Raw genomic sequence first — 25,321 nt, forward strand, 5'->3', positions numbered from 1 at the left:
ACTCACTCGCTTTGGTTTCTGTGATGTAATTCAATAAGTTTAAGATAATTCAAACAGTTCTACTAAAGTATCTTAAACCATCTGAACAACTTGGTGTCACAGTGGGAGGAGACTGTTCTTCTGTTCAATCTAAACTTTACATTTACATTAAATATGGTTTAGATTTTATATCAAATAATTACTTCTTTTTTTTTTTTTAGCTGTGGAGGAATAATATGAATATTTTCAGATTCAGTTTGACAAAAAGTAAATTTATTATCAGTGTAAGAAAGTCCAGAAATGTGCATATTTGTTGGACAGAAGCTGTGCAACAATTTAAGATTTCTTTTTAGCTGAGAGGGAATAATGTAAATATCAAGCCACATGATTATTATGAGGACTGGCACTGAATACAGTAATGGTCTTGACTACAACACTTTAACGTTAATGCAAGTACAACGCTGTCTTATTTTTTTTTTTCTTTATTGCAAGGTGCAAAATACAATACAAATAAGCATATTCAAATGCAATTACAAAAGTTGTTGCTTTCAGAACTGAGCGTAGCATTTCTTACATTGAAAAAAGAGTAGGATATAAGCAGAACAATAATAGAAAGTAAAGCAATAGAAAAGAAATTAAAAAAATAAAAATTCTTAAAGGAGATAAATCAAAAGTAAAAGTTGATCTGGCTGTATGACAGACAAAATACAGAATCGTGGTGATGTCTTATTCTGAAGGCGCTGAACCGGAAGTACACCCCCTTCACTGACGCTGGGAGATTTGAGCTCTCACCGGAACAAGTCATTTCTCAACCTCTTCTCTGCTGCCGTTTGTTGTGGTTTTTATTTTATTTTTCACTAATTCGTCGGAGCCCCGGGAGGGTGAAGAGTCAGATGATCTGCATCCTGCTGGTGGCCGGTCACGGCACCGTGCTGCACACACACATCAAGGTAACGTAACGTGGCCGGAAAGAAAACGGGTGCAAAGTGCAAAGAGTTTTTTTTAATACTTTGTAACTTCTCGACTCGTTTGTGCGTTAATAAAACTGAACTTTGACATTTTACAGAGTCACGGTGATGCGCAAGTCTATTCGGCGTGTACGCGACCTATAACAACATTTAGATAATTGACATAAAATAACGTTTTTACCGTCATTAGTGCAGAGAGGTCGACTCGTCACCGCCTCCTACCGAGCACCGAGGAGAAGTTCAATAACATAAGATGTCAAAGGGAGCTCTGTGTGAACAGTGAAATCATTATTAGGCTACGACTTTTATTCTATTAACCGAGAAAGAATGGCGTCATACCGGAACTAACCTCTGTCTAACCTGCTTGCAGAGGCAGTATGAACATAGTATCACACTTTGTCATTAATAGGCTACAATGTAAAGACCTTTGCTTTAGAGAGGAAAGCTGATAAGATAAATCCTACATGAACTGTCAACCAGCTACACATGGTCAGATTATTAAAAGCACACACTGCAAAAACTCAGAATCTTTCCAAGAATATTTGTCTTATTTCTTGTCAAAATGTCTAATTTCCAGTCAGAACTAATCTCTTTCCACTTAAAGTGAGACTCATCACCTAAAAATTAACTTGTTTTTAGATAATTTTTAACTTGTTTCAAACACATTTTCACTTGAAATAAGTAGAAAAATCTGCCAGTGAAAGCAAGTTTTTTTGTAGGCCTACTTGTAATAAGAAAGAACAACTTGCTCTACTATCAAAATGTTCTACTTATTTCAAGTGAAAACATACTTAGTTAAAAGAAGTAAAAAGTGTTTAACAAGTAATTTTTTAACGTGAGGAGTCTTATTTTAAGTATAATTAGATTTGTTTTGACTAGAAATGACATTTTGACTAGAAATAAGACAAATATTCTTGTTAAGATTTTGAGTTTTTGCAGTGCATGACCTTTGGTTGCTTGCAAATCAAATAAAATCAGTAAAAACAACAACTTCTACTTATCAGCTTGTAGATATTTTTATTCACTACAATTATATGATTATTTAGGGGGGTTATATTGGCTGGATTTGATTTTTTTTGGCTGGGAGGGGGTTATAGCCTCCTAACCCTTCCCTATTCTGTTTCCAAATATGGATGCAGATGAATTTGCTATATGGATGTGTTCCTATCACCCTGTCACCTCTGCTTTGCTTTCCCGTCTCCCAGAACGACGACACCGGCCTGTACAGCCACCTGGCCGGGGTCCCGAAGGCCCTGCTGCCTGGGATCGGAGGGAAGAAGATCCTCGACTTCTGGTGGGAAACTGTCAACACGTGAGTGACGAGTGAAAAGTCCCAGCATCCTCTTTGTTTGTTTGTTTCCTGCATCGATCAGGTGAATGTTGATAACCACAGAGTGTGACTCCTCTGCAGGCGGCAGCTGTTCACGGAGGTTTATCTGGTCACTAATGCAGACAAGTGAGTTCAAGATAAAAACAACAACAACAACTTAATTATTTAAAGGTATACACCAAGATTTTTTTTCGTGTCTTGCCTCACTCCCAAGTCCATGACCAGCAGATAGACACCATCCTTTCGACTGTGCGTGCAGTAACCATGGAGATAGAGCCGTATCACCCGTAATTAGCTTAGCTTAAACACTGGAAGTGTATAGGTAGTGTTAGCCTGCCTACTACCCTCTAAACTCTGTAAATATATCACTTTATCAACATTTCAAACATGTTTAGGTGAGAAAGTAGCCGTTTAGATCAGCAGTGTGTCGTTAAATTATCTAAATACCAGCTGTTAATTTTGTTCGGACGAATTTGGCGCTACTCAAGCTAGCTGTTGTGACCAACGCACTTCCGGTTACTTTCACAAAATAAAACACCCGTTGCCCTTTACATACAGAAAACCATGACGATAGAATTTGTGCTTTTACTTTGAAATAGGAAGCTAACCTACCCTCGATGTAGCTAGCTTGAACCAAAATAAACCGTCTTTGCTTGAACCCTCCGTTTTGACCGATCTCGTCCCGTTAGCGGCATTTGACCGCTCAAGATGCCTTACCGGAGAGTTTTGTCAGCTCTGAGACGAAGATCGGCCCGCCGGTTTCCGTTTAGAGTTGCTGAAGAGTTTCTCTGATGACTTTAGGTGGAGGCAGGCTAACACTACCTATACACTTCCAGTGTTTGAGCTAAGCTAATTACGGGCGATACGGCTCTATCTCCCTTGTTACTGCACGCACAGTCGAAAGGATGGTGTCTATCTGCTGGTCATGGACTCGGGAGTGAGGCAAGACACGAAAACAACATGTTGGCGTATCCCTTTAAAACTCTGATAACTGTAGAAACCTGTTTTACTGTCGTTCTGTCCTCTGACCACCAGGTTTAAGCACTACGAGCGCTGGGCCACAGCCAACGACTTCCCGGTGGAGAACGTGGTGAACGACGGCAGCACGACGCTGGAGGACCAGCTGGGCGCCGTGGCCGACCTGGAGCTGGTCATACGCAGCCGCAAACTGACCGACGACATCATGGTGGTAAGAGAAAAACATAAAAAACAGATGTCTTCTTATTAAAAACTGATCAAATGCTTCACTATACGACTTCCTGTCTCTCTGTCTGTGTGTGTGTGTCTGTGTGTGTGTGTGTGTGTGTGTGTGTGTGTGTGGGCAGATTGCAGGAGACATGCTGTGTGCAGACCAGAACTTCGACATCGCTCAAGTCATCCGCTTCTTCAGGTCCAAGGTGAGATTTGCTACGATACGAAAAAAAATCCCCTTTGCAAAACAGTTTATTAAATGTGTTCATAATAAGTGCTGACAGGACAGATTCCATGCTTAAAGGGATAGTTCAACGCTTTGGCAAATTGGCCCATTGCCATAATCCCTATAGTCATAGCAGTAGAGTTCTTTACCTTTAATTGTCGGTGCAAGCTGTTTTTAGAACGGCAGAGCAGAGCCGTGAGCTGCTCAGAGCTACGCTACGGAGGCTAATGGGATTTCTTGGTTTCCCTCATCAAACTCATCAAATACACAATCCAACAACTCCACAACGCTCTGGTGGTCGCTATGAGATAATAACACAACGTTACCAGACAGAGTTGTTTTAGAGGGAAACGCAGAGACTGCTTGATGAAAAACTGTCCCTGAAGGCAACGCGCATCAGCGGTTTTGCATGAATTTCCCTCTAAAACAACTCTGTCTGGTAACATAGGGATTATGGCAATGGGCCAATTAGCCAAAGCGTTGAACTATCCCCTTAAGCAATTTGAAACCATTCAACCCAAAAGACACTTTCCCATCATCCGGGGTCTTTATGAAGCAGGTGAAGTCATGAACAAGCTGCAGTAGCTGAGGTGTTTGTGTCTGTGCTGCAGCCTGGAGAGTTGATCATCCACTACGAGCTGGAGGAGAGTGAGAAGAGCAGCTCCAGAGGCATCGTGGAGGTTTGTCCCGACACCCACAGGTGAGACGGGAAACTGATTTAAGCAATATTACCCGAGAGGGTGTGCTTTAACGTCATTTGAGCACGACGGTGATGCGGAAGCGCCGAGGTCTGCAAGCATCACCGAAGTGCTCAAATTACGTTTAAGCACACCCTCGAGGGTAATATTGCGATTATACAACAATTACCAACAAAATAGAGCGTATAATTAAATAAATATTCATGTTGATGGACGTTTTGCTCTCAAAATGTAAAGTTTTTTGCGAGTGTGCTTCCCGTTTCCATGGAAATAAATGGGGTCTGACTAATAACTGAAACACTGAACAACTGAATCAGTCACGTCAGTAGACTCCTATGTGTAATGGAACCTAGTTCACCTCTACAGCAAATAGTCCGAACCTTAGTAACGACCTAGCAACAGAAATGATTTCCTAGTCCCAGTGTTGCCAACTTGGCGACTTTGTCGCTAAATCTGGCGACTTTCCAACCCCTCTTGGTGACTTTTTTTGTCAAAAGCGACTAGCGACAAATCTAGCGACTTTTTCCCGTGATATTACAAACGTTTCTGGACCTGAAATCACGTTATCACAGCTGTTTTCAACGAGCAGCAGCGCTGCCGCGGCCACTCACAGGTATTCAGCCTACACACAGTAGTGTCACGGAGCTGCCTCCGCTGCATTCAGAGACGCACTGCTCCACGCCACAGACATAAAGAGCGCCGCTGGCCGCTGCCGCCGCCCCCCCCCCCCCCCCGCTGAGATAACGACGTCATTTAGCGACTTTTAGCGACTTTTACGACAGCCAATAGCGACTTTGCTTACTGAGGAGTTGGCAACACTGCCTAGTCCCAGTCAATGAGTGAACTCTGAGCTGACGTTCATGTTTTAACGCGGTCTCGGACTTTCCCCAACTAAATCAACACTGCACAAACTCGCCCAAGTTATGACAAAGATGCCGTTTTTTTCCTTTCACAGATGTAGCTTCTACAACCGCAAACTCTGCATGTAAATGAAGTTATAGCGCTGTGTCGCCGACACAGCTGATAGAGAAAGAAACGATTACTCCAGATTATTTAAAAGCCCAAAAGGCGCAAGCAAGAGAGAGGGAGAGAGAGAAACATACAGGTAGTCACCTCCGTTTTATCCAATGAAATATTCAGCTCCAGGACATATTTTAAAAAACATATTCACCGCGATCACAACTCGTGTCTCTCCGACTTTGTAACGTTACACACATGGGAGGGAGACAATCCTCTCGGCTGTAACGGGGAAGTTTACAATATGTTAACAAAAAATAAAACATAATTGTTCTGTAAATGTGACTTTGGCAGCTGTCAGGAACAACCTACAGGAGGTCAATGTAGTTTGTGATTTATTTTCACGAGTAATAAATTACGAAAAATCCATGTTGCCATGGAGATGTGTAAACAACATGACATGGCGAAGTAATATTTTCAGTGATGAGTCAGCCGTGCTGTAATGCTGATTTGAGCACGTTCTAAATGTCTTATTGACCAATCAGATTGCTTGGTCGGAACTACTTGTTGTATAACCTCTCTCTAAACACGTGTCACAGATGTGTTTTTTTTTTGTACATTATTTTTATAAAAGGAACATAGACAACATTACAGAAAGACATAGAACAAACAGTTGGTCACCTATACAATACATTCATTCAAATGTTATACTGGTGGAGTTACAGATACAATGATGGCCTCAATGAGCGTCTCTTTTGGACATGTACACAATCCATTTGTCCCAATAGTGCAAATATTTATCAGTCTGTAGATTTAACGAAAAGAAAAGGTCATCCTTTCCATATTTTGGATATTAGTCACAATATTGACCCAGTCTGACTCTGCTGGAGGTGTGGTCTGCAGGTTTTCTTACTAGCTGCTAATAATATTTTTAAAAGATATTTGTCTTGCCCCAATATATGGGGTGCAATATTACCCAGGTAGATTGTAGAAAAGGAGCTATTCATTTCATCACTACTACTTGTGTAATCTTTTGCCAATATGGCTGAATAGCTGGGCAGCTCCAGAATATATGAAAATGATCTGCTAGCTGTTCACGACAGATGTGGTTTTTTAATCTGTGTTTTTTTGTTTTGTTTTGTTGTTGTGGATCAGGGTGACTCGGTTCCTGGAGAAACCCCGGGACGGGCTGACGGCGTCCCGGCTGGCCAGCGTGGTGTTTTACTGCATGCAGAGGGACACGCTGTCCTACCTGTCCGACTTCCTCCACCTGCAGCCGCGAGCCACAGACAGGACGTTCGGACAGTTCTGGGTTCGTTAAACTTCCTGTGGTTTTTTAATGTTGTACAGCAAAAAATAGGCTAGTTAAGAAGGGTTTTTCATTAATAGTTGACTTAAAAAGACATCTCAGTGTCGTTTACCATCTCCTCTCTCTTTCAGCTTCTCTCTGGAGCTCTAGAAACAACAGGTCGGTGTCAGCCAATCAGAAGAGAGGAGGAGGCTCTGAGCCTCTCTTCTGATTGGCTGACTGTTCAATAAAAAATAGAGCATATTTCAGAATAGTTCAGTAGTAGTTCAGTCAATAGTTCAGTTTCTGAATACAGGCTGTGTGCATTTCTCTGTGGACTGAGGCTTTGATACTTTCACAGTATTAATATAGAACCTAGAGCTGCTTTCTAATCACACTACACATGGACATCTACCTTTATACTGTATGGAGCTTTAACACAAACATCTACCTTTATACTGTATGGAGCTTTAACACAAACATCTACCTTTATACTGTATGGAGCTTTAACACAAACATCTACCTTTATACTGTATGGAGCTTTAACACAAACATCTACCTTTATACTGTATGGAGCTTTAACACAAACATCTACCTTTATACTGTATGGAGCTTTAACACAAACATCTACCTTTATTTTGAAGGAGCTTTAACACAAACATCTACCTTTATTTTGAAGGAGCTTTAACACAAACATCTACCTTTATACTGTATGGAGCTTTAACACAAACATCTACCTTTATTTTGAAGGAGCTTTAATACAAACATCTACCTTTATTTTGAAGGAGCTTTAACACAAACATCTACCTTTATTTTGAAGGAGCTTTAATACAAACATCTACCTTTATACTGTATGGAGCTTTAATACAAACATCTACCTTTATTTTGAAGGAGCTTTAACACAAACATCTACCTTTATACTGTATGGAGCTTTAATACAAACATCTACCTTTATACTGTATGGAGCTTTAATACAAACATCTACCTTTATTTTGAAGGAGCTTTAACACAAACATCTACCTTTATACTGTATGGAGCTTTAATACAAACATCTACCTTTATACTGTATGGAGCTTTAATACAAACATCTACCTTTATTTTGAAGGAGCTTTAACACAAACATCTACCTTTATTTTGAAGGAGCTTTAATACAAACATCTACCTTTATTTTGAAGGAGCTTTAACACAAACATCTACCTTTATTTTGAAGGAGCTTTAACACAAACATCTACCTTTATACTGTATGGAGCTAAATTTATGGTTGATTGGTTAATTAATTAAAGGTTTATTTTTAATATGAACTGCTCCTCTGTCTTCAGGAGTGGCTCATCAACGAGAAGCAACTCGACGTGTTTGGGATGAAGCTTCCTACTGGTTTCCAGCTCATTGGACAAGTGGTCTGTCTCTATTACCATCACTATTATTAGCATCTCTATTTTTTTTCCCTTTTCTCTTTTCAGTTTTAATAATTTTAGTTTCTCAATTTCTCTATCTCAATAAATGGATGTTATGTAATCTTTTCCCCTGGACAGTGCTGCTCCAATAAACTATAGAAACACTTAAACTGAGACAGTTACAGTTCTGAAATCGATGTAATTAAGCCGTTTCAGTCCGGTGTGATGGATGTGATCAACGTGTTACTTCTTGAATATCACATTAACACCACACACTGCAAAAACTCTAAATCTTTCCAAGAATATTTGTCTTATTTCTTGTCAAAATGTCTCATTTCTAGTCAAAACTAATCACTTTCTACTTAAAATAAGACTCATCACCTAAAAATGAACTTGTTTTTAGATAATTTTCACTTGTTTCAAACTAATATTCACTTAAAATAAGTAGAAAAATCTGCCAGTGAAAGCAAGTTTTTTGTGCTTGTAATAAGAAAGAAAAACCTACTCCATTATCAGATTTTTCTACTTATTTCAAGTGAAAATCTGCTTGAAAGAAGTAAAAAAAAAAAAGTCTAAAAACAAGCTACTTTTTAATGTGAAGTAAAATGAGATTGTTTTGACTAGAAATTAGACAAATATTCTTGGTAAGATATATGTGAGGTTTTGCAGTGCAGCTGAAATCTGGGGCCTGTACAGTGACATAAACACTCACACAGCTGATAAATATAAACATGAACCGTTTATAAAAATGAATTTACAGTTTTTTAACTCAGTTTTTTAACATCAGTGTGTTTTTTTCCTTGTCGCCGCCTCAGGGCCTGTCCGACTACACCAGGTGGCTCACCCACTACTCCACCAAGCAGCACGACAGTCCTGCTAAACCAATCACATGTCGGTCGTACGCCAGGTAAGAAAACACACACACACACACACACACACACACACACTGCAGGTTCAGGTTACTGTGGTTTTACTGGTTCTCGGCTTAAACACAAGAAGATCCAAAACTCAAAGTGTTCAAACGACCAGGAAACTTCTCTCACTGCAAAAATTCTAAATCTTACCAAGAATATTTGTCTCATTTCTAGTCAAAACAATCTCATTCTACTTAAAATAAGACTCATCACATTAAAAAGTAGCTTGTTTTTAGACACTTTTTACTTCTTTCAAGCATATTTTCACTTGAAATAAGTAGAAAAATCTGATAGTGGAGCAAGTTTTTCTTTCTTATTACAAGCACAAAAAACTTCCTTTCACTGGCAGATTTTTCTACTTATTTTAACCCTCCTGTTGTCCTCCTGGGTCAAGGAAGAAAGGAAGGATGAAGGGAAAGAAGGAAGGAAGAAAGGAAGGACAAAGGGAAAGATGGGAGGAAAGAAGGAAGGGAAAAAGGAAGGAAAGATAGAAGGAGGGAGGGAACAGATTGGGTCAGTTGAGTCAAAAAGGAAGGAAGAAGGAAGGAAGGAAGGGAAAAGGATTATGGAAAGAAGGAGGGGATTAAGGAAGGAAATAAAGATGGAGGGAGGGAACAGATTCGTTCAAGGAAGGAAGAAGTGAGGAAAGAAGGAAGGGAAAAGGGAAGGAAAGAAAGATGGAGGTATAGGGAACAGACCAGGTCAATTGGATCAAAAGAGGAAGAGGAAGAAGTAAGGATGAAGGGAGGGAAGGAAGGAAGGAAGGAAGGAAGGAAGGAAGGAAAGAAAGAGAAAGGGAAAAAAGATTGTGGAAAGAGGGAAGGGAGAAAAGGAAGGAAACAAATTGGGTCAATTTGGGTTAAGTAGGAGGGTTAAGTAAAAATTAGTTTGAAAAAAGTGAAAATTATCTAAAAACTAGTTATTTTTTAGGTGAAGAGTCTCATTTGAAATGAAAAGAAATTAGTTTGTTAATTTAATAGTCCTGTCACAATTATGACATCATCGCCTGGTCGTGATCATTTTGCATCGTCGTTCAAATGGTTTCATCATCATTCATCTATAAAAACATCTGGATGAAACTAACAGGAATGTTAGAAATTCTCTGATTTCAGCTTCTTAAATGTGAATATTTTGGTTTCTTTGTTGCTTTACGACATTAAACTGAGTCTCTCTTTGGTTTGTGGACAAAACAAGACATTTGAGGACGTCATTTTGTGGTTTGGGAAACACCGATTGATGTTTTTAAACATTTTCTAACATTTTATTGACCAAACAACTAATGGTTTAAATGATCGACAGATTAATCTATAATGAAAATGATCGTTGGTTGCAGCTCTACATATAACAGTGGCATAAAATGATCAGAAAAAGACAATTAAATCATTAATCTCAACTATTTGTATGGTCATTAATCGTCAGCTAAACTTTAATGATCCTCTTTGTTGCAAATAGTTGATGTACCATTGTGCAGTTATCTTCTTCTTTCTTGTGTTAATTATTTTGTGTTTCTATTGAACATGAACTATATGTGATTTCTGGCTGACAGAGTCGGGTTGATGGGAAACCCGTCAGACGGCTTCAATGGGAAAACCATCGCCATGACGATCTCCAACTTCTGGGCCGAGGTCACTATGGTGGAGAGTCAGACTTTGGTAACACACACAGACACACACACACACACACACACACACACACACTCGGACGTCTTCCTTCAGTGTTCCCGGCGGTGACGTTCCCCTCCGACAGGTTCTGGTTCCTCACCCGCTCAACGACCCCACGGAGTTCGGGAGTCTGCAGGATCTGTTCTGCATCAGCAGGAAGGAGGGGTGAGTGAAAACTCCACTTCACAAAGATCATGTGTTTCTAATAACGGAAGCAGGTTTTCAGTGCTTTTATGGCGATTTTAGGATATTCTGCTTTAACCCAGAATCCAGTTGTAGAGATTTGAAGTTTTCTGTGACGTGATGAAGCGGTGGAGATCCGGTCGCCACGTTTATTACACACAGCGGACTTTGGAGCATGTGAATCACCTGCTGCAATTAGAGCACTGGAAAAGAGAGTAACGACACGCATCGGTCCAATGGAAGCGCCTCCTGATGGAGGAATGTGGGTATAGAACTGACATCTCTGCATTGTTGGTGAATGGGCTCTTTGCACAGTTCCACTACTTCCTGAACTTAAAGGGATAGTTCACCCTAGAATGATATTTCGCTCATTATCTACTCACCCTCATGTTGACTAAGGGCTGGAAGAAACTTCAGAGTCCTCCGTCCCTTCTCTGAGTTACAGGGGGTCTCGGCGTAGCAGTGCATGTCCATATAACGGTTGCAAAGGGACACCAGAGCTCTTCGTAAAAAAACACACACAAAAAAACATCCAAATACCTCCATGATGCTCGTATGTAATGTCCGTCTTGTGCTGAAGCCCCAAATTGCGTAATTGTCCTGGAAAAAAATTAAATAAGTCTATATTTTAAGCTTGTTTGTAGCGGAAGCTTCTCGAAGCTCCTCTTCCTGGTCCGTCCAAATCTCGCGTGATTTGCGCCGGCGTCAGTATGCATACGAGCATCATGGAGGTATTTGGATGTTTTTTTGTGTGTGTTTTTTTACGAAGAGCTCTGGTGTCCCTTTGCAACCGTTATATGGACATGCACTGCTACGCCGAGACCCCCTGTAACTCAGAGAAGGGACGGTGGACTCTGAAACTTCTTCCAGCCCTTAGTCAACATGAGGGTGAGTAGATAATGAGCGAAATATCATTCTAGGGTGAACTATCCCTTTAATGCTGCTCCTTCATTTCCTGTCTTACATTATTGGACAACCTGATTAATCCAGATGTGTCTGACCATTGTGACTCCTCAGACACACCTGGATTAATCAGTTTGTCCAATAATGTAAGACAGGAAATGAAGGAGCAGCATTAAGTTCAGGAAGTAGTGGAGCTGTGCAAAGAGCCCATTGAGCAAGTGTGGTGTTTTCAATAATTTAAGGACATTTATAGATCACCCACGTTAATTAATAGCATCATTGAGGATCCTTTACAGATAAACATTAACACATAGGCGAGTAAAAAAAAACAGTTGTCTACATTAATGTTTCAATCTACATTTTGTAATAAACTAATTATAAATATAATTTGATATGACCAAGACACCTAAAAACAAAAACACGGCCGTTTTCATCAATTTACAAGCAAGTGGGCAACACACATACATTGGAGTGAATGAGTTTTCTGGGCGCTTTTGCAACACCCATATCCTGCCACTCGGGGCGCAAAACCCTTAAACCCTTAAACCCTTAAACCCTTAAACCCTTATTACCACGGGAGTCAACGGTGGTGTCGTTACTCTCTTCTCCAGTGCTCTAGTCCTCTCTGTCGCCGCAGACCAATCGTTGTTGTGTTGGACAATGGGCTCTATGCACAGCTCCACTACTTCCTGAATTTAAGGCAGCTCCTTTATTTCCTGTCTTACATTATTGGACAAACTGATTAATCCAGGTGTGTCTGACCAGTGTAAGTAGAAAAATCTGCCAGTGACAGGAAGTTTTTTGTGCTTATAATAAGAAAGAAAAACTTGCTCCACTGTCGGATTTTTCTACTTATTTCAAGTGAAAATAGGCTTGAAATACATGTCTAAAAACATACACAACTATGTATGTATATGTATAAATACACTTATTTTAGGTCTAATGAGATTTGTTTTGACTAGAAATGACATTTTGACTAGAAATAAGACAAGTATTCTTGGTAAGATTTTGAGTTTTGCAGTGTGCTGGTTCTGCTGGAGGACGAGGGTTCAGCATCCAGATGTTTAAGCTGCTGTCTGTCTGTCTGCTGGTTCTGTTGAGGATCCAGATGTTTAAGCTGCTGTGTGTCTGTCTGCTGGTTCTGTTGAGGATCCAGATGTTTAAGCTGCTGTGTGTCTGTCTGCTGGTTCTGCTCCTCAGGTACCTGGGAGGTCTGCGGCTGCTGCAGGCCACCTGCAAGAAGTTCTACCAGTTCTGCTCCAAACAAGGGTGAGATCAGAGAGGCAGCGGGTTGTTATGACGACAGGCTGCAGGTGTGTTTCTGTGTTAAAGAGGAACTCAGCTCCATGTGTCCCTTGTCTCTAGTTCTGGTTACATCAGTGACTAGTACCTAGTTCCAGGGAGAACGGAGCGTCTCTTGGCTGAAAACCAACCGTGTAAGATCGGAGCCTCCGACCCGGTGCCCGTTCACTTTCATGGAGATTTTTTCCAAACTGAGGTCCCATGGCGAGCTTCCCTCTCACTTCCACTTAACATTATTCAAGGCTTAAAGCCATCTGCCTGTTGGTTGCCAGTGAGTTGAATAAATAATGTGTTATATAAACATTTTTAATTTTGCTCCCCAATTTCTTTTTGTGCCCCCAAATAGTTCACTTTAGGCTGCTCCTTGGGAAAAATGTTATGGTAGAGCCCTCCTCGCTACCGCAAATGCTCAATAAAATGCTCCTGCAACACTTCATTGTGCTTTATTGAATGTATTTTCAACTACAAACAAGCCTAACACGCAACTTATATATTGCAAATAATCAATTTCTAATTTTGTGACTCCACATTTCTTTTGTACGTTTTTTATTTGTCATGATAGGTCTTAAATTTCATCCATAATGGTCTTAAAAAGGTCTTACAGTAAAAAGTCTTAAATTTGAACTTGTATTTATGTACACTTACTATGTGTATAGAATGTGTTCTACCTCACGTGGTACTACTGTATATTTTATTCCATTGTTGTTCTTTTTAAAGGTTGCCTTGTACAATCTGGCAGAGAGACAAACAATGAAAACTAGCTTTTTAAGCTAATTCTGGTGCATTTACATGTGTTTTTCTACAAATGTTTATTAATGTGCATTGTCCCTTTTCAAATCAACTAAACTAAACTAAACAATAAATACTGACCAAACTTCTCTCTCTGTCTCAGTCTGGCTCTGACGAAGCAGAACTTCACTCTGAAGTACGACACCAACATCCCTCGGCAGGTGGTGAGTCTCCATGGTGACAAGTGTTCAAATATTAAAACAAACTGTCTGTGAGTTCAATGACGCGTCACATAAAACTGACTGTAAACGTGTGTGTGTGTGTGTGTGTGTGTGTGTGTGTGTGTGTGTGTGTGTGTGTGTGTGTGTGTGTGTGTGTGTGTGTGTGTGTGTGTGTGTGTGTGTGTGTGTGTGTGTGTGTGTGTGTGTGTGTGTGTGTGTGTGTGTGTGTGCAGGGCCTGGCTGGAAGCAGGTAAACAGTCCTGTTAATCCATTTACTGTTTGTGATTTAAAATACATACAATATAATGGTAACATTTTACAATAAGGGTCCCTTAATTAATGTTAGTTAGTTCATTAATAAGCATTAATATATAGACTAATGTGTTAATTAATGCTGAGTCATGCATACATAATGATAACTAATTACATTATTCAACTTTTATTATAACTTAATAATTTATTAACTAACTCTGAGTAGTAAACATTAATTAACTGCTTACTAATAGGCTACATTAATGAATGTGTTTCCTAATCCTAAGTAATACATAATAATGATTGTTAATATATCTGTAAACAGTTAATTAATGCTTAATAATGCACTAACTAACTTTAATTAAGGGACCCCTATTGTAAAGTGTTAGCAACATAATTAACCAAAGAGGATCATCACTCACTATATCTAATCTATAATCTATAGATTTAGTTGTTGGTGAATCTAATATTTCAGTTTTAATGTGTTTAAATGTGACATGTGTTCCTGCTCCTCTGCAGCGCCATCGTCTCGGCCACGCTCAAGTGTCTCATGAAATTCTACAACATCACAGACAATGTATGTATATATGTGTTTTTAATTAATTAATTAATCAGTCCGTTTTATACATCTTGTTAATCTGCTGACGTCTGAAACATCAGCTGCAGGAAGTCCGGAGTCTCACTGGTTTATTCATAACTGCATGATGCTTATGAAGGAGAGAAAATTACACAAGTATGAATAAATAAGTGCATAAGTAACTCATTAAACACATAAAGAAAAGATAAATAAGGAAAGTTTGGTGATGAAAGTTGCTGTTTCTAATGTAATTATTATTTGTACATTTATTTATATTGGTTTCTTTTTTCCAGATTTATAGATGTGTTTATTCTATGTGTCATTTTCTGTCCTTCATAGAAACATTTAGCTGCACAGTTACTTTTACAATAGTGTTTGTAACTTCTATTCCTGATTAAACCCATTTAATATATATATACTGTATATATTAATAAATAAATATATATAAAATATATATTCCGCTGCTCCAGAGAGCGATATAAACATTCATTCATACCCACTGCAATACAGCTGTACAACTCCTCAATCTGATTCATTCATTCACCATAAGCATCCTGGACCCAGCACTTTTTAACTTTTTACACACATCTTTTATTACAGTATATATATATATATACAGTGGGTACGGAAAGTATTCAGACCCCTTTACATTTTTCAAAATAAAATGAACTTTTTTGATTTTAGCAAATGGCTGCAATGAAATAAAGAGTGAAAAATTTAAAGGGGTCTGAATACTTTCCGTACCCACTGTATATATATATATATATATTTATTTTTTATGTTTTAATACACTACGTGTTTTTACGTCTTTATGTATTTCACTTCAGTGTTGTGATCTGTGTTGTCTGTGTTGTCTTGCTGCTGCTCTGTGACATTTTAAATTTCCCCTCGGGGATTAAATAAAGTATTTCTAATTTCATGTCTGAATATAAAATCCTTTTTAAAAAAGAGACAAAAAGCAGGAAGACAAAGATTCACATGAGGCAAATCAAGCTCCAAGCAATGACAAGCAGATGATTTAAAAATATATGATATAATTTATTATATATATAGTATAAATATAATATAATAATAAAAAGATAAACCTTAAAGATGTGGGTTTTCCTCTGCAGGATCTCCCCAGACCGGTCCGAGCCAACTTCATCCTGAACGTGGAGACGGATGAACTCTTCATCACGGCCGGTTTACAGGACAGAGTCGTTCAGGTCGGTGACATCATCGGTTTCACCTCCTCTCTCCTTCTCTCCACTCCTTCACCATCACTCCTTCACCATCACTCGTTCATCGTCTCTCTCTCTCTCTCCTGCAGGTGTACGAAGGTCTGGTCTACATGGACTTCAGTAAGAAGCTGATGGAGGAGCAGGGCTTCGGTACGGAGCTGAAACTGAATCACTCAGACACGTTATCTTGGGTTTTTTATTAAAGGGATAGTTAAACATTTTGGCAAATTGGCCCATTGCCATAATCCCTATAGTCGTAGCAGTAGGTTTGTTACCTTTAATTGTCGGTGCAAGCTGTTTTTATAACGGCGGAGCAGAGCCGTGAGCTGCTCAGAGCTACGCTACGGAGGCTCATTATGGGATTTCTTGGTTTCCCTCATCAAACTCATCAAATACACAATCCAACAACTCCACAACGCTCTGGTGGACAAGTTGTGAGCTGCACATTCACCACGCTATGAGATAATAACACAACGTTACCACACAGAGTTGTTTTAGAGGGAAATTCATGCAAAACCACTGATGTGCATTGCCTTCAGGGACAGTTTTTCATCAAGCAGTCTCTGTATTTCCCTCTAAAACAACTCTGTGTGGTAACGTTGTGTTATTATCTCATAGCGTGGTGAATGTGCAGGTCACAACTTGTTGTTGGATTGTGTATTTGATGAGTTTGATGAGGGAAACCAAGAAATCCCATGAGCCTCCGTAGCGTAGCTCTGAGCAGCTCGCAGCTCTGCTCCGCCGTTCTAAAAATAGCTTGCACCGACAATTAAAGGTAACGAACCTACTGCTATGGCTATAGGGATTATGGCAATTAGGGCCAATTTGCCAAAATGTTGAACTATCCCTTTTAATAGAGGATAATTTCCATTCTCAGGGAATTATGTTTCCATGGAGATGAGCAACCTCCCCCTGTTCTGGCTCGCCTACCTGAGTGACCCCAGCGACTCCGGACGGATCCACAGCAACGTCCGACAGCGCTGGCTCAGCGGTACGACCTCACATCCATCAGACTGGTTATTAGTTATACGCCATGAAAATCCATCATAATCATCGTCAATAAACTATAATAAGTCAGTTTTATTTACAATGTCACAATACAGGACAGTCAGCGACATCCTCTGTTATAAGACCCTGAACCTGAAAATCTAATCCAATCCAATTTTATTTATATAGCACGATTTAAACAAACACAAAGGTTTCCAAAGTGCTGCACAGCAAGATAAAATACAATAAGTAACACAACAGAAGCACAATAAAACAATGGACACAATAAGATAAAATAAAATATGATAAAACAGAATTAAAATCAATGAGATAAAAGAGATAAAAGATAAAACACAGTAAAATCAAGATAAAAACAAATAAATAAAATCATTAAAATAAAATAAATGAAGTCAACTGCCTACTGGGTGTTAAAAGCCAGGGAGAATAGGTGAAAAACCAAAAACTTGAAAATAAAAAAGGCTTAGAGGGCAAAGCAGTCAAGTCAAGTCAAGATATCCTTATTGTCCCCGGACGGAGGGCAATTTACGTTGCAGCCAGCAGCAAAAACAACAATAAAAATACACAATAGGTAACACAACGAGAATAGAATACCAACAACATGGATGACATGGGACAACGACACAGGACAACAGGGCAAATAATATCTGTATAGCACATTATTACATGCAGAGGTTGTTCAATGTGCTTCATAGAAATAAAAGACGCATTCAAAATACAAGTAAAAGCACAATAAAATCACAATGTAACAGTACATTCATGTGTAGCTCAGTCGACATGTTACTCGAGTAAGAGTAAAAAAGTACTTGCTTTTACTTAAGTATCCAAAAGTACATGCTTTTAAATTTACTTTAAGTAAAAATAAGAGTAAGAGTACATTTCTTATTTTGCACATCAATGAATTACTATATTTTTTTGTAAATGAATGTAAGGAGCTTTTAACTATTGTTTGTGAGAATGAACTCTTTGAAAGCAGCTGCACTGATGTGCTGCTTTTAGGGGTTAGGGTTTCCTTCTCTGACAAACACAGCTTGTGTCCAATAGGATTTTAGAAAAAAAAAAAGAGCAGACCTGAAAGTAACCAGTACTTTTCAGCCTTCCTAGAAATTAACTCGAGTAAAAAGTAAAAACATTTGTCTTGGAAATGTATTCAAGTAAGAGTAATAAGTACCAGAGAAATCTAATACTCAAGTAAAGTACAAATCCTCTAGATATGTACTTACTAAGTACAGTACTCAAGTAAATTTACTCCATTACTGTCCACCACTGTCAACAACATGTGTTTTCTGTCTCTGTCTTTGATCTTTGTTGATCTTCTGTCCTGTCTCTCTGCCTCTGACCAGGAGAACCTCTGGTCGTCGACGCCATGAAGACGTTTGCTGAGCTAACGGACCAGGCCAGGTTGGTTTGGTTTGATTTGGTTTGGTTGTTTTCCATAAGAGTTCTGTCTCCTGCTGAATATACAGGTTTTATACAGAAGCCCTATGCGGTCATCACCTCCGTCTTCCTGTTTTCTCTTTTATCTCGTTATAAAGAGAGAAATAACTCGAGGTCCGTAAACGTAACATTCCCGAGATGAAGAGATAATTAATTTGAGATCTCGAGAAAACAAAACCAACCTCTCTAGTAGCAGCCAACTGAGTACGAGTGTCAAGTGAGCTTTACAAACGCTTGACTACATTAACCCTTTAGGGGTCGGGCGCATGACGTCTGTCCGACTTCCTATTTCTTAGACTTCCCATTTCTTTATTTTTGTGTCCATTAGTCCAACCTCCCATTTCTCCGACTTAAGTAACCCTAAACCTAAACCTAAACCTAAACCTAACCATAACACTAGAATAACTTGGATTAATGGGTAGTCAGAGAAATGAGCGGTCGGACTTTTGGGCAGTCAGACTGACGTATTCTCCCCTTATGGGTTTGAGCCTATTTTGGCCGTTTTTGAAGACTTTTGATTTGCCTTTATATAGTGACACATAAAAAAATGTTTACCAACCGTACCCGTGTTTGCTATCTTTTTTATATGATCAGACAATTATTTTTTCCACTTTCCACAAGGTACATTGTGTAAGAATTCCTCCCATCTAGCGTTGCGGTTGTATATCACAAGCAACTCATTCGTATTTTTCATGCTGCATTCACGTGAAATTGGGCAGACGGCAGACGGACGAGGCAAAACAATACACGTGACAATATGTTGTCATGGCGATGTGGTATTGTTTACCTGACCCACGTTTTACCATCTTTCTCTCGACTTCTGTGACTAAAATGACATCTGGTTTGTTAGCGACGGCCGTCCGCCCGACTGCAGGTGAATGCAGCATCAGTGTAACGCTCCATTCCTCCTCACTGCGTTACCACGGTGACTTTTCACAGACGCCACCTCCACCTGAGCCGACAGCTCCGGTGTCTCCGCTGAGTTTCCGTGGTTTCCTACCGTCACGCTGCCACTGAACGTAAAAACATCGAGACACCACGTGGCAGCAGCACCGAGCTTACCCGCTCCATGGAGATATGAATGATATGAACGGCTCATTCAGAGCTGAAAGGAACACTTCACTTTGTTGATGGGTTGTTTGTTTACTGGTTAATGAGAAACAGACTGAAGAACCAAATAATCGATTTTCCTGAAGAAATAACAGGAGAAGTTACACAATGTCCCTTTAACATATTGGGCCCCAAATATCATATGGAAATGTATGCATAACGTATGTATAACGCCTGCCCATCACATCACCCACTACTGTCAAATTAAAACTATCTTCTAGCTCTGGTTTTACTTGGTCTGTCAACGTCAAACAAAAACTGTCAGAGAGTTTCAAAACTGAGCTTTTGAGTAAAGTTGACAGCAGCGCTCCAGGTGACCTCGCTTTGAAAACATCACATGACCATGACATGACTTCTGATGGAAATCTCTCTAATTGATTGTCTCGTTATCTCTGGGAAGACAAAGTTTGGTTTTCTCAAGATCTTGAGTTATTTATCTCATGATACACTGCAAAAACTCAAATATCTTACCAAGAATATTTGTCCTATTTCTAGTCAAAATTTAATTTCTTGTCAAAACAAATCTCATTATACTTAAATGAAGACTCATCACATAAAAATGAACTTGTTTTTGGATAGTTTTCACTTAAAATAAGTAGAAAAATCAAGTTTTTGGATCAAGTTTTTCTTCCTTATTAGCAGCACAAAAAACCTGCTTTCACTGGCAGATTTTTCTACTTATTTCAAGGGAAAATTAGTTTGAAACAAGTGAAAATGATCTAAAAACAAGTTCATCTTTAGGTGATGAGTCTTATTTTAAGAGGAAAGTGATTAGTTTTGACTAGAAATGAGACATTTTGACAAGAAATAAGACAAATAATATTAATATTAATAATATTCTTGGAAAGATTGGAGTTTTTGCAGTGTAACGAGATAGATTGAGTTTTAAAGTCCGTCCTACATCCTCTGGGTGGTCAGTGTAGATTAGAGATGAAGCTCTGATTGAAGGTGTTTTGTTTTCCTTCAGGGCGGCTCTACGGGACAGAGACTGGAGCCGTTTGGCCCAGCTGATGGACCAGAACTTCGAGTTGAGGAGGTGAACTTATATTTTCTGATTTCATTGTACTGAATAAATTCACATCACAGCTAAAGTAATGACAACGACACACCCCACAGGTCCGTCTACACCGAAGACTGTCTGGGTCCGGGGAACCTCAGGATGGTTCAGCTGGCGAGGCAGGTGGGTGTTCAGACTGAAACAACATGTTTTATTAACCAGGGTTTGTTTTCTCTCCGTCTGCCCTCCTCGGTGTCAGTGTGTGTGTTGTGTTTTCTGCTCACGTATTAATGAGGTCTCTGCTGTTTCTCACAGTTTGGCTCGGCGGTGAAGTTGCCGGGCAGCGGTGGAGCTGTGGTGGGTCTCTGTCTGGACCGGGAGCGACTGGTGAGGCAACGGCCCCGTCTGAGGCCTCGGGTCTGGAGATGAATGTTCAGCCAAGAAAGGCCAATTATTTATTTTTTCATTATCTTGTTATAACAAAGATCGTTTTCTCGTGATAACGTGTTATGAGACAAGCCGGCCTGGCACTTAGCCCCAGCTCCGAACGGCACGCTATGTAAAGAGGACGAGGATGTTTATATCTGATTCGCTGCACCACCGGCCCCATCTAGTGGCCGAACAAAGTAGTGGAATTTGCGATATTGCTACTTTAAGGCCTGTAACGGAGAAATTAGTTTGTTTTCTTAACTCTACTGTTGTCCTTCTGGGTCAACTGACCCAATCTGTTCCCCTCCTCCATCCTTCCTTTCTCCCTTCCTTCTTTCCACAATCCCTTTTCCCTTCCTTCCTTTCTTCCTTCCTTCCTCTTGATCCAATTGACCCTCCATCTTTGTTTCCTTCTTTTTCCCCTAACTTCTTTCCTCCCTTCTTTCTTCCTTCTTTGAACAAATCTGTTCCCTCCCTCCATCTTTCTTTCCTTCCTTCTTTGAACAATCCTTTCTCTCTCTCTCTCTCTCTCTCTCTCTCCCTCCCTCGCTTCCTTCCTTCCTTTTTGACCCAATCTGTTCCCTCCCTCCATCTTTCTTTCCTTCCTTCTTTTCACAATCCTTCCTCTCTCTCTCTCTCCCTCCCTCCCTCCCTCCCTCCCTCGCTTCCTTCCTTCCTTTTTGACCCAATCTGTTCCCTCCATCTACAGTATATTTCCTTCCTTTTTCCCTTCCTTCTTTCCTCCCACTTTTCCTTTTGTCTTTCCTTCCTTCCTTCTTTCCATTTGTCCTTCCTTCCTTTCTTCCTTCCTTCCTTCCTTCTTTCTTTCCCTTCTTCCTTCCTGCCTTCCTTGAACCAGGAGGACAACAGGAGGGTTTAGGTGGCAAGAACAAGAACAAAGTTAGTTATGACCAGGACTTCATGAGAAACTCAAGTGCAGAACTTCAGATTTCTGCCCAGATGTGTCAAGAACAAGCTGCAAGAACTCCCAAACCAGGGCTGCAAGAAAAATAACGACAGAACTATTTTCTTGCAGCCCTGGGAGAGAGAACAAATGTCTCTGTTCTTGTAGCGTATAAAGGCCTTTAGCCTAAACAGATGAGAGGCAGACCTACTGCCATCTATCTGGCTGCTTCACCTGAGCTAATGTTAGCTACTTGCTGTCAGAATCGCAACATTACTTCATGTCAGCGTTATATTTATTGAACAGGCACCTGTTGGCTGCAAACTCAGAGACAGCAATGTGTTCATGAGCTTTATTTGAGCAGCAAGTAGCTAACATTAGCTTAGCTGAAGCAGGCGGATAGATGGGAGTTGGTCTGTTCAGGCTAACCGGTCCGGTAGCCATTCTGTATTTCTTTCAACTGTAATTTCCCAGCAGTGGGATCAATAAAGTATCAATCAATCAATCAATCAACAAACCCAACCCAGTGAACAAACTAACGCTAAAACAACTACAAAGAGCTCTCATATTGTGTTGATTTTGGCGACCCCCTGTGGACAAGCGGTAGTGTTTTGCATTTCCCATGAGCTCTAGCGCATTTTATCATAAAGACGCTTAATCTGGCTTGCGCAAACATACTTGGACATAATGAGATAACGAAATAATAACTAGTTATCACAAGAAAACTGCAATAAAATAAATGAAAAATAAATACATGGACCTTCTCGGCCTCCGTATCTATGGGATCCCACAATGCAGCCTACTTTTAAAGTTAGGAAACAAAAAGAAAACGGTGCAAGTGGTCAGAGAGCAGCTCTGCTCTTCTTAAAACTAGCAGTTTATGATGTAATCAAGAGAAACCGCCTGTAGTTTCTCAACTAAGTCAAAGTTCGACGTTGTCCTTTTGACTTTCGTCTTGCAGGGATCTCTGGTGTCGGCTTTGTTTCCCACAGCATGTGAAGCGCTTTCTGTCTCTTTTTATTGGTTGTGTGTCTCCACAAAGGAGGCAGCGGCTTGTTAGTGTTTTCCATCCAGCAAGCGCCTCAGTGAGACACGACTGTAACAGAACGGATCAAGGGGCATCAAAGAAAAAAAGAGAAGGACAGAAAGAAAGAAAAGCAAAAAATAAAATAAAATAAAATAGGTTCATGATAATACATCCTTTGTTTTCTTACAGGTAGGCTATCCTAATTCTATTCAACCTAAAGATTGAAATAAGTTCAGTTTAATTCGATTTTCCTCCACCCTGCCAGTGATAAGATTTATTATTACACTGCAAGAACTCAAACTCTTACCAACAACATTTGTCTTATTTCCAGTCGAAACAATCTAATTCTACTTAAAATAAGATACACATAAAAAGTAGCTTATTTTTAGACACTTTTTTTACTTCTTTCAAGCATATTTTCACTTGGAATAAGTAGAAAAATCTGCCAGTGAAAGCAAGTTTTTTGTGCTTGTAATAAGTAAGAAAAACTTGCTTTCACTGGCAGATTTTTCTACTTATTTTAGTTAGTTAGTTAGTTAGTTTTATTTGTCCACAATGTGGAAATTTGTTTTTGGTCTCATAAAAAACAACAGGCAGGACAATAACAACATCAACAAGCAGGACAACAACAAAAACAACAACAACACTTACACACAGACATCTTCATGGCAAAAAGCAGGGCAGCAGTGGCAGTTACATTACAACACATCATCGCATCAACGGGGCATGGTGTTCAGTGCCCCAATTGCATTAGGAATAAAGGAATTTTTAAAAATATTACGATTTGCCCTTGGTACTTTATAACGTCTACCAGAGGGAAGAAGTTTTAAGTGAAAATTTGTTTGAAACAAGTAAAAATGATCTAAAAACAAGTTAATTTTTATTTGGTGAGTCTTATTTTAAGTGGAAAGAGGTTAGTGAGACATTTTGACAAGAAATAAGACAAATATTCTTGGAAAGATTTGGGGTTTTTTGCAGTGTAAGTGGCATATTAAATTGAATAAATCATTCTCTGTAGGTATTTCTGCTTTTAAACCACTTCCCCAGTCATGATTTTTCAGAATCTACATGAAATATTGTACATAAATCCCAGAAAATAAGTATTATATCTAGTGGAACTGCATTTAAATGTCCACCTGGAGCGCTTACTGCTAAATGCTATGGAACATGATGATAATAATTTGCTCAGTGAACCCACACTGTCTCCAAAACTGCTGTAGTTTATTTAAAACATTATATGTGCTGCTGTTGTGTTGATGCAGTGTGTTTTCTGCTCCACCAGGTGGAGATGAGAGCGGCTTTCCAGGAGGCCGGCTGTGTCTTCTGTGTCATCGCTCCGTACAACCCATCTGCCAGCGCCGCCGGCGGCCAGCACTAACCTCATACCGGCCCTCTGAGCCAACAGTTGGGGGGTGGGGGGGGGTCCATGCCATTTCATAGAGTTTGTTTTTGAAATTTAAACCCAAAAAAAGCCATTGCAAACAATCATGGGTTTTTATAATTGATGGATCAGGGTAGTGTGTAATAATTCACAACACAATAATGATGGAAAATGACTGAATCTGCAAGTTTTTAAAAAGTTTAATTGCAAATCATCATTATTATTATGAAGTATGGAGTCAAATGTTCATAATTATATAATTTTCTAAGTGTAATACAGTTGTATAGATGTAATAGCATTAATATAATATTATATGATGAATGTGATTTTTGTACTCAAATAATTAAAGCTGCTTTTATACGGGCGAGACACTAACAGGCAGAAACCCTGTGTTTTCATGCACTGATCAATTTAGAGATTTTGGGCTATTTTTTCTTCCTTAACATGTATTCTTTCAGAAAAGTCAAAAGAAATGGTAGAAAATCCACATTAAGGTTTTTATTTTACTTCATTTTGTCTCTTTTGTTGGTAGATTTCTCCTAAATTCGCCAAAAGTTAACATGTTTCTGTGCTGTTCATGTTATCTGACCCATGTCATGTCAGGTGTCATTGTAAAGCTCTCTCTCTCCTGAACAATGATGTGGCTCCAAAAACAGTCATTTCCTTTGTATCTGCAACCAATCGTAAAAGTACGATTTACATTAACAATCTATGGAGTTTTACAGTCCAAGTCTTTAAAGGCTGTTTTCTCAAAATGAGTTTTTCCTCAGACTCTGAACTAGAAATCTCCACTTCAGCAGCACTTACAGACACCAAACCTTCCAGTTTTATTCCTGTCTATATTCTGAAGGTTTTTACAGAGGGGATTGCTGATATATCATTCACAGCCTGATTTATACAACATTTTATTCCTAAAAACATGGCAAAATTGGATTATTTTTAGGGCTGGTGACAGTATTTTCTCATTTACAAAGTGATAAAAAGAGTTATCCAAAACCCTCCTCTGTAAAAACTTCTGACTCTAATGTGTCAACAAAA

At 39.4% G+C, this 25,321-nt stretch overlaps 1 protein-coding gene across 1 annotated transcript; it reads left to right on the plus strand.

The window, feature by feature from the left end:
• Positions 1-748: 748 nt before the first annotated feature.
• gkup (glucuronokinase with putative uridyl pyrophosphorylase) lies at positions 749-24,435 on the plus strand. The gene is made up of 23 exons (XM_085794803.1): positions 749-929; positions 2,153-2,259; positions 2,359-2,403; positions 3,313-3,466; positions 3,603-3,674; positions 4,306-4,394; positions 6,505-6,661; positions 7,957-8,034; positions 8,847-8,938; positions 10,492-10,597; positions 10,692-10,771; positions 12,893-12,961; positions 13,887-13,947; positions 14,178-14,194; positions 14,716-14,773; positions 15,886-15,978; positions 16,083-16,143; positions 16,871-16,984; positions 18,342-18,399; positions 20,513-20,581; positions 20,662-20,725; positions 20,858-20,929; positions 24,185-24,435. Exons 1-23 carry the CDS (start codon positions 873-875, stop codon positions 24,278-24,280), a joined length of 1,869 nt encoding a protein of 622 aa, XP_085650929.1. The 5' UTR covers positions 749-872; the 3' UTR covers positions 24,281-24,435.
• The last annotated feature ends 886 nt before the right edge of the window (positions 24,436-25,321 follow it).

The sequence above is a fragment of the Trachurus japonicus genome, chromosome 13 (genome assembly GCF_045865225.1).
Source record: "Trachurus japonicus isolate A0001 chromosome 13, Traja_1.0".
Lineage (NCBI taxonomy): Eukaryota > Metazoa > Chordata > Actinopteri > Carangiformes > Carangidae > Trachurus > Trachurus japonicus.

Bases quoted from the DNA above. Each gene is read 5' to 3' on its own strand.
- gkup (XM_085794803.1), top strand. From the start codon at position 873: ATGATCTGCATCCTGCTGGTGGCCGGTCACGGCACCGTGCTGCACACA. The intron at 8,939-10,491 runs GTAAGAAAACAC...TCTGGCTGACAG, and splicing joins ACATGTCGGTCGTACGCCAG to AGTCGGGTTGATGGGAAACC. The intron at 10,598-10,691 runs GTAACACACACA...CCCCTCCGACAG, and splicing joins TGGTGGAGAGTCAGACTTTG to GTTCTGGTTCCTCACCCGCT.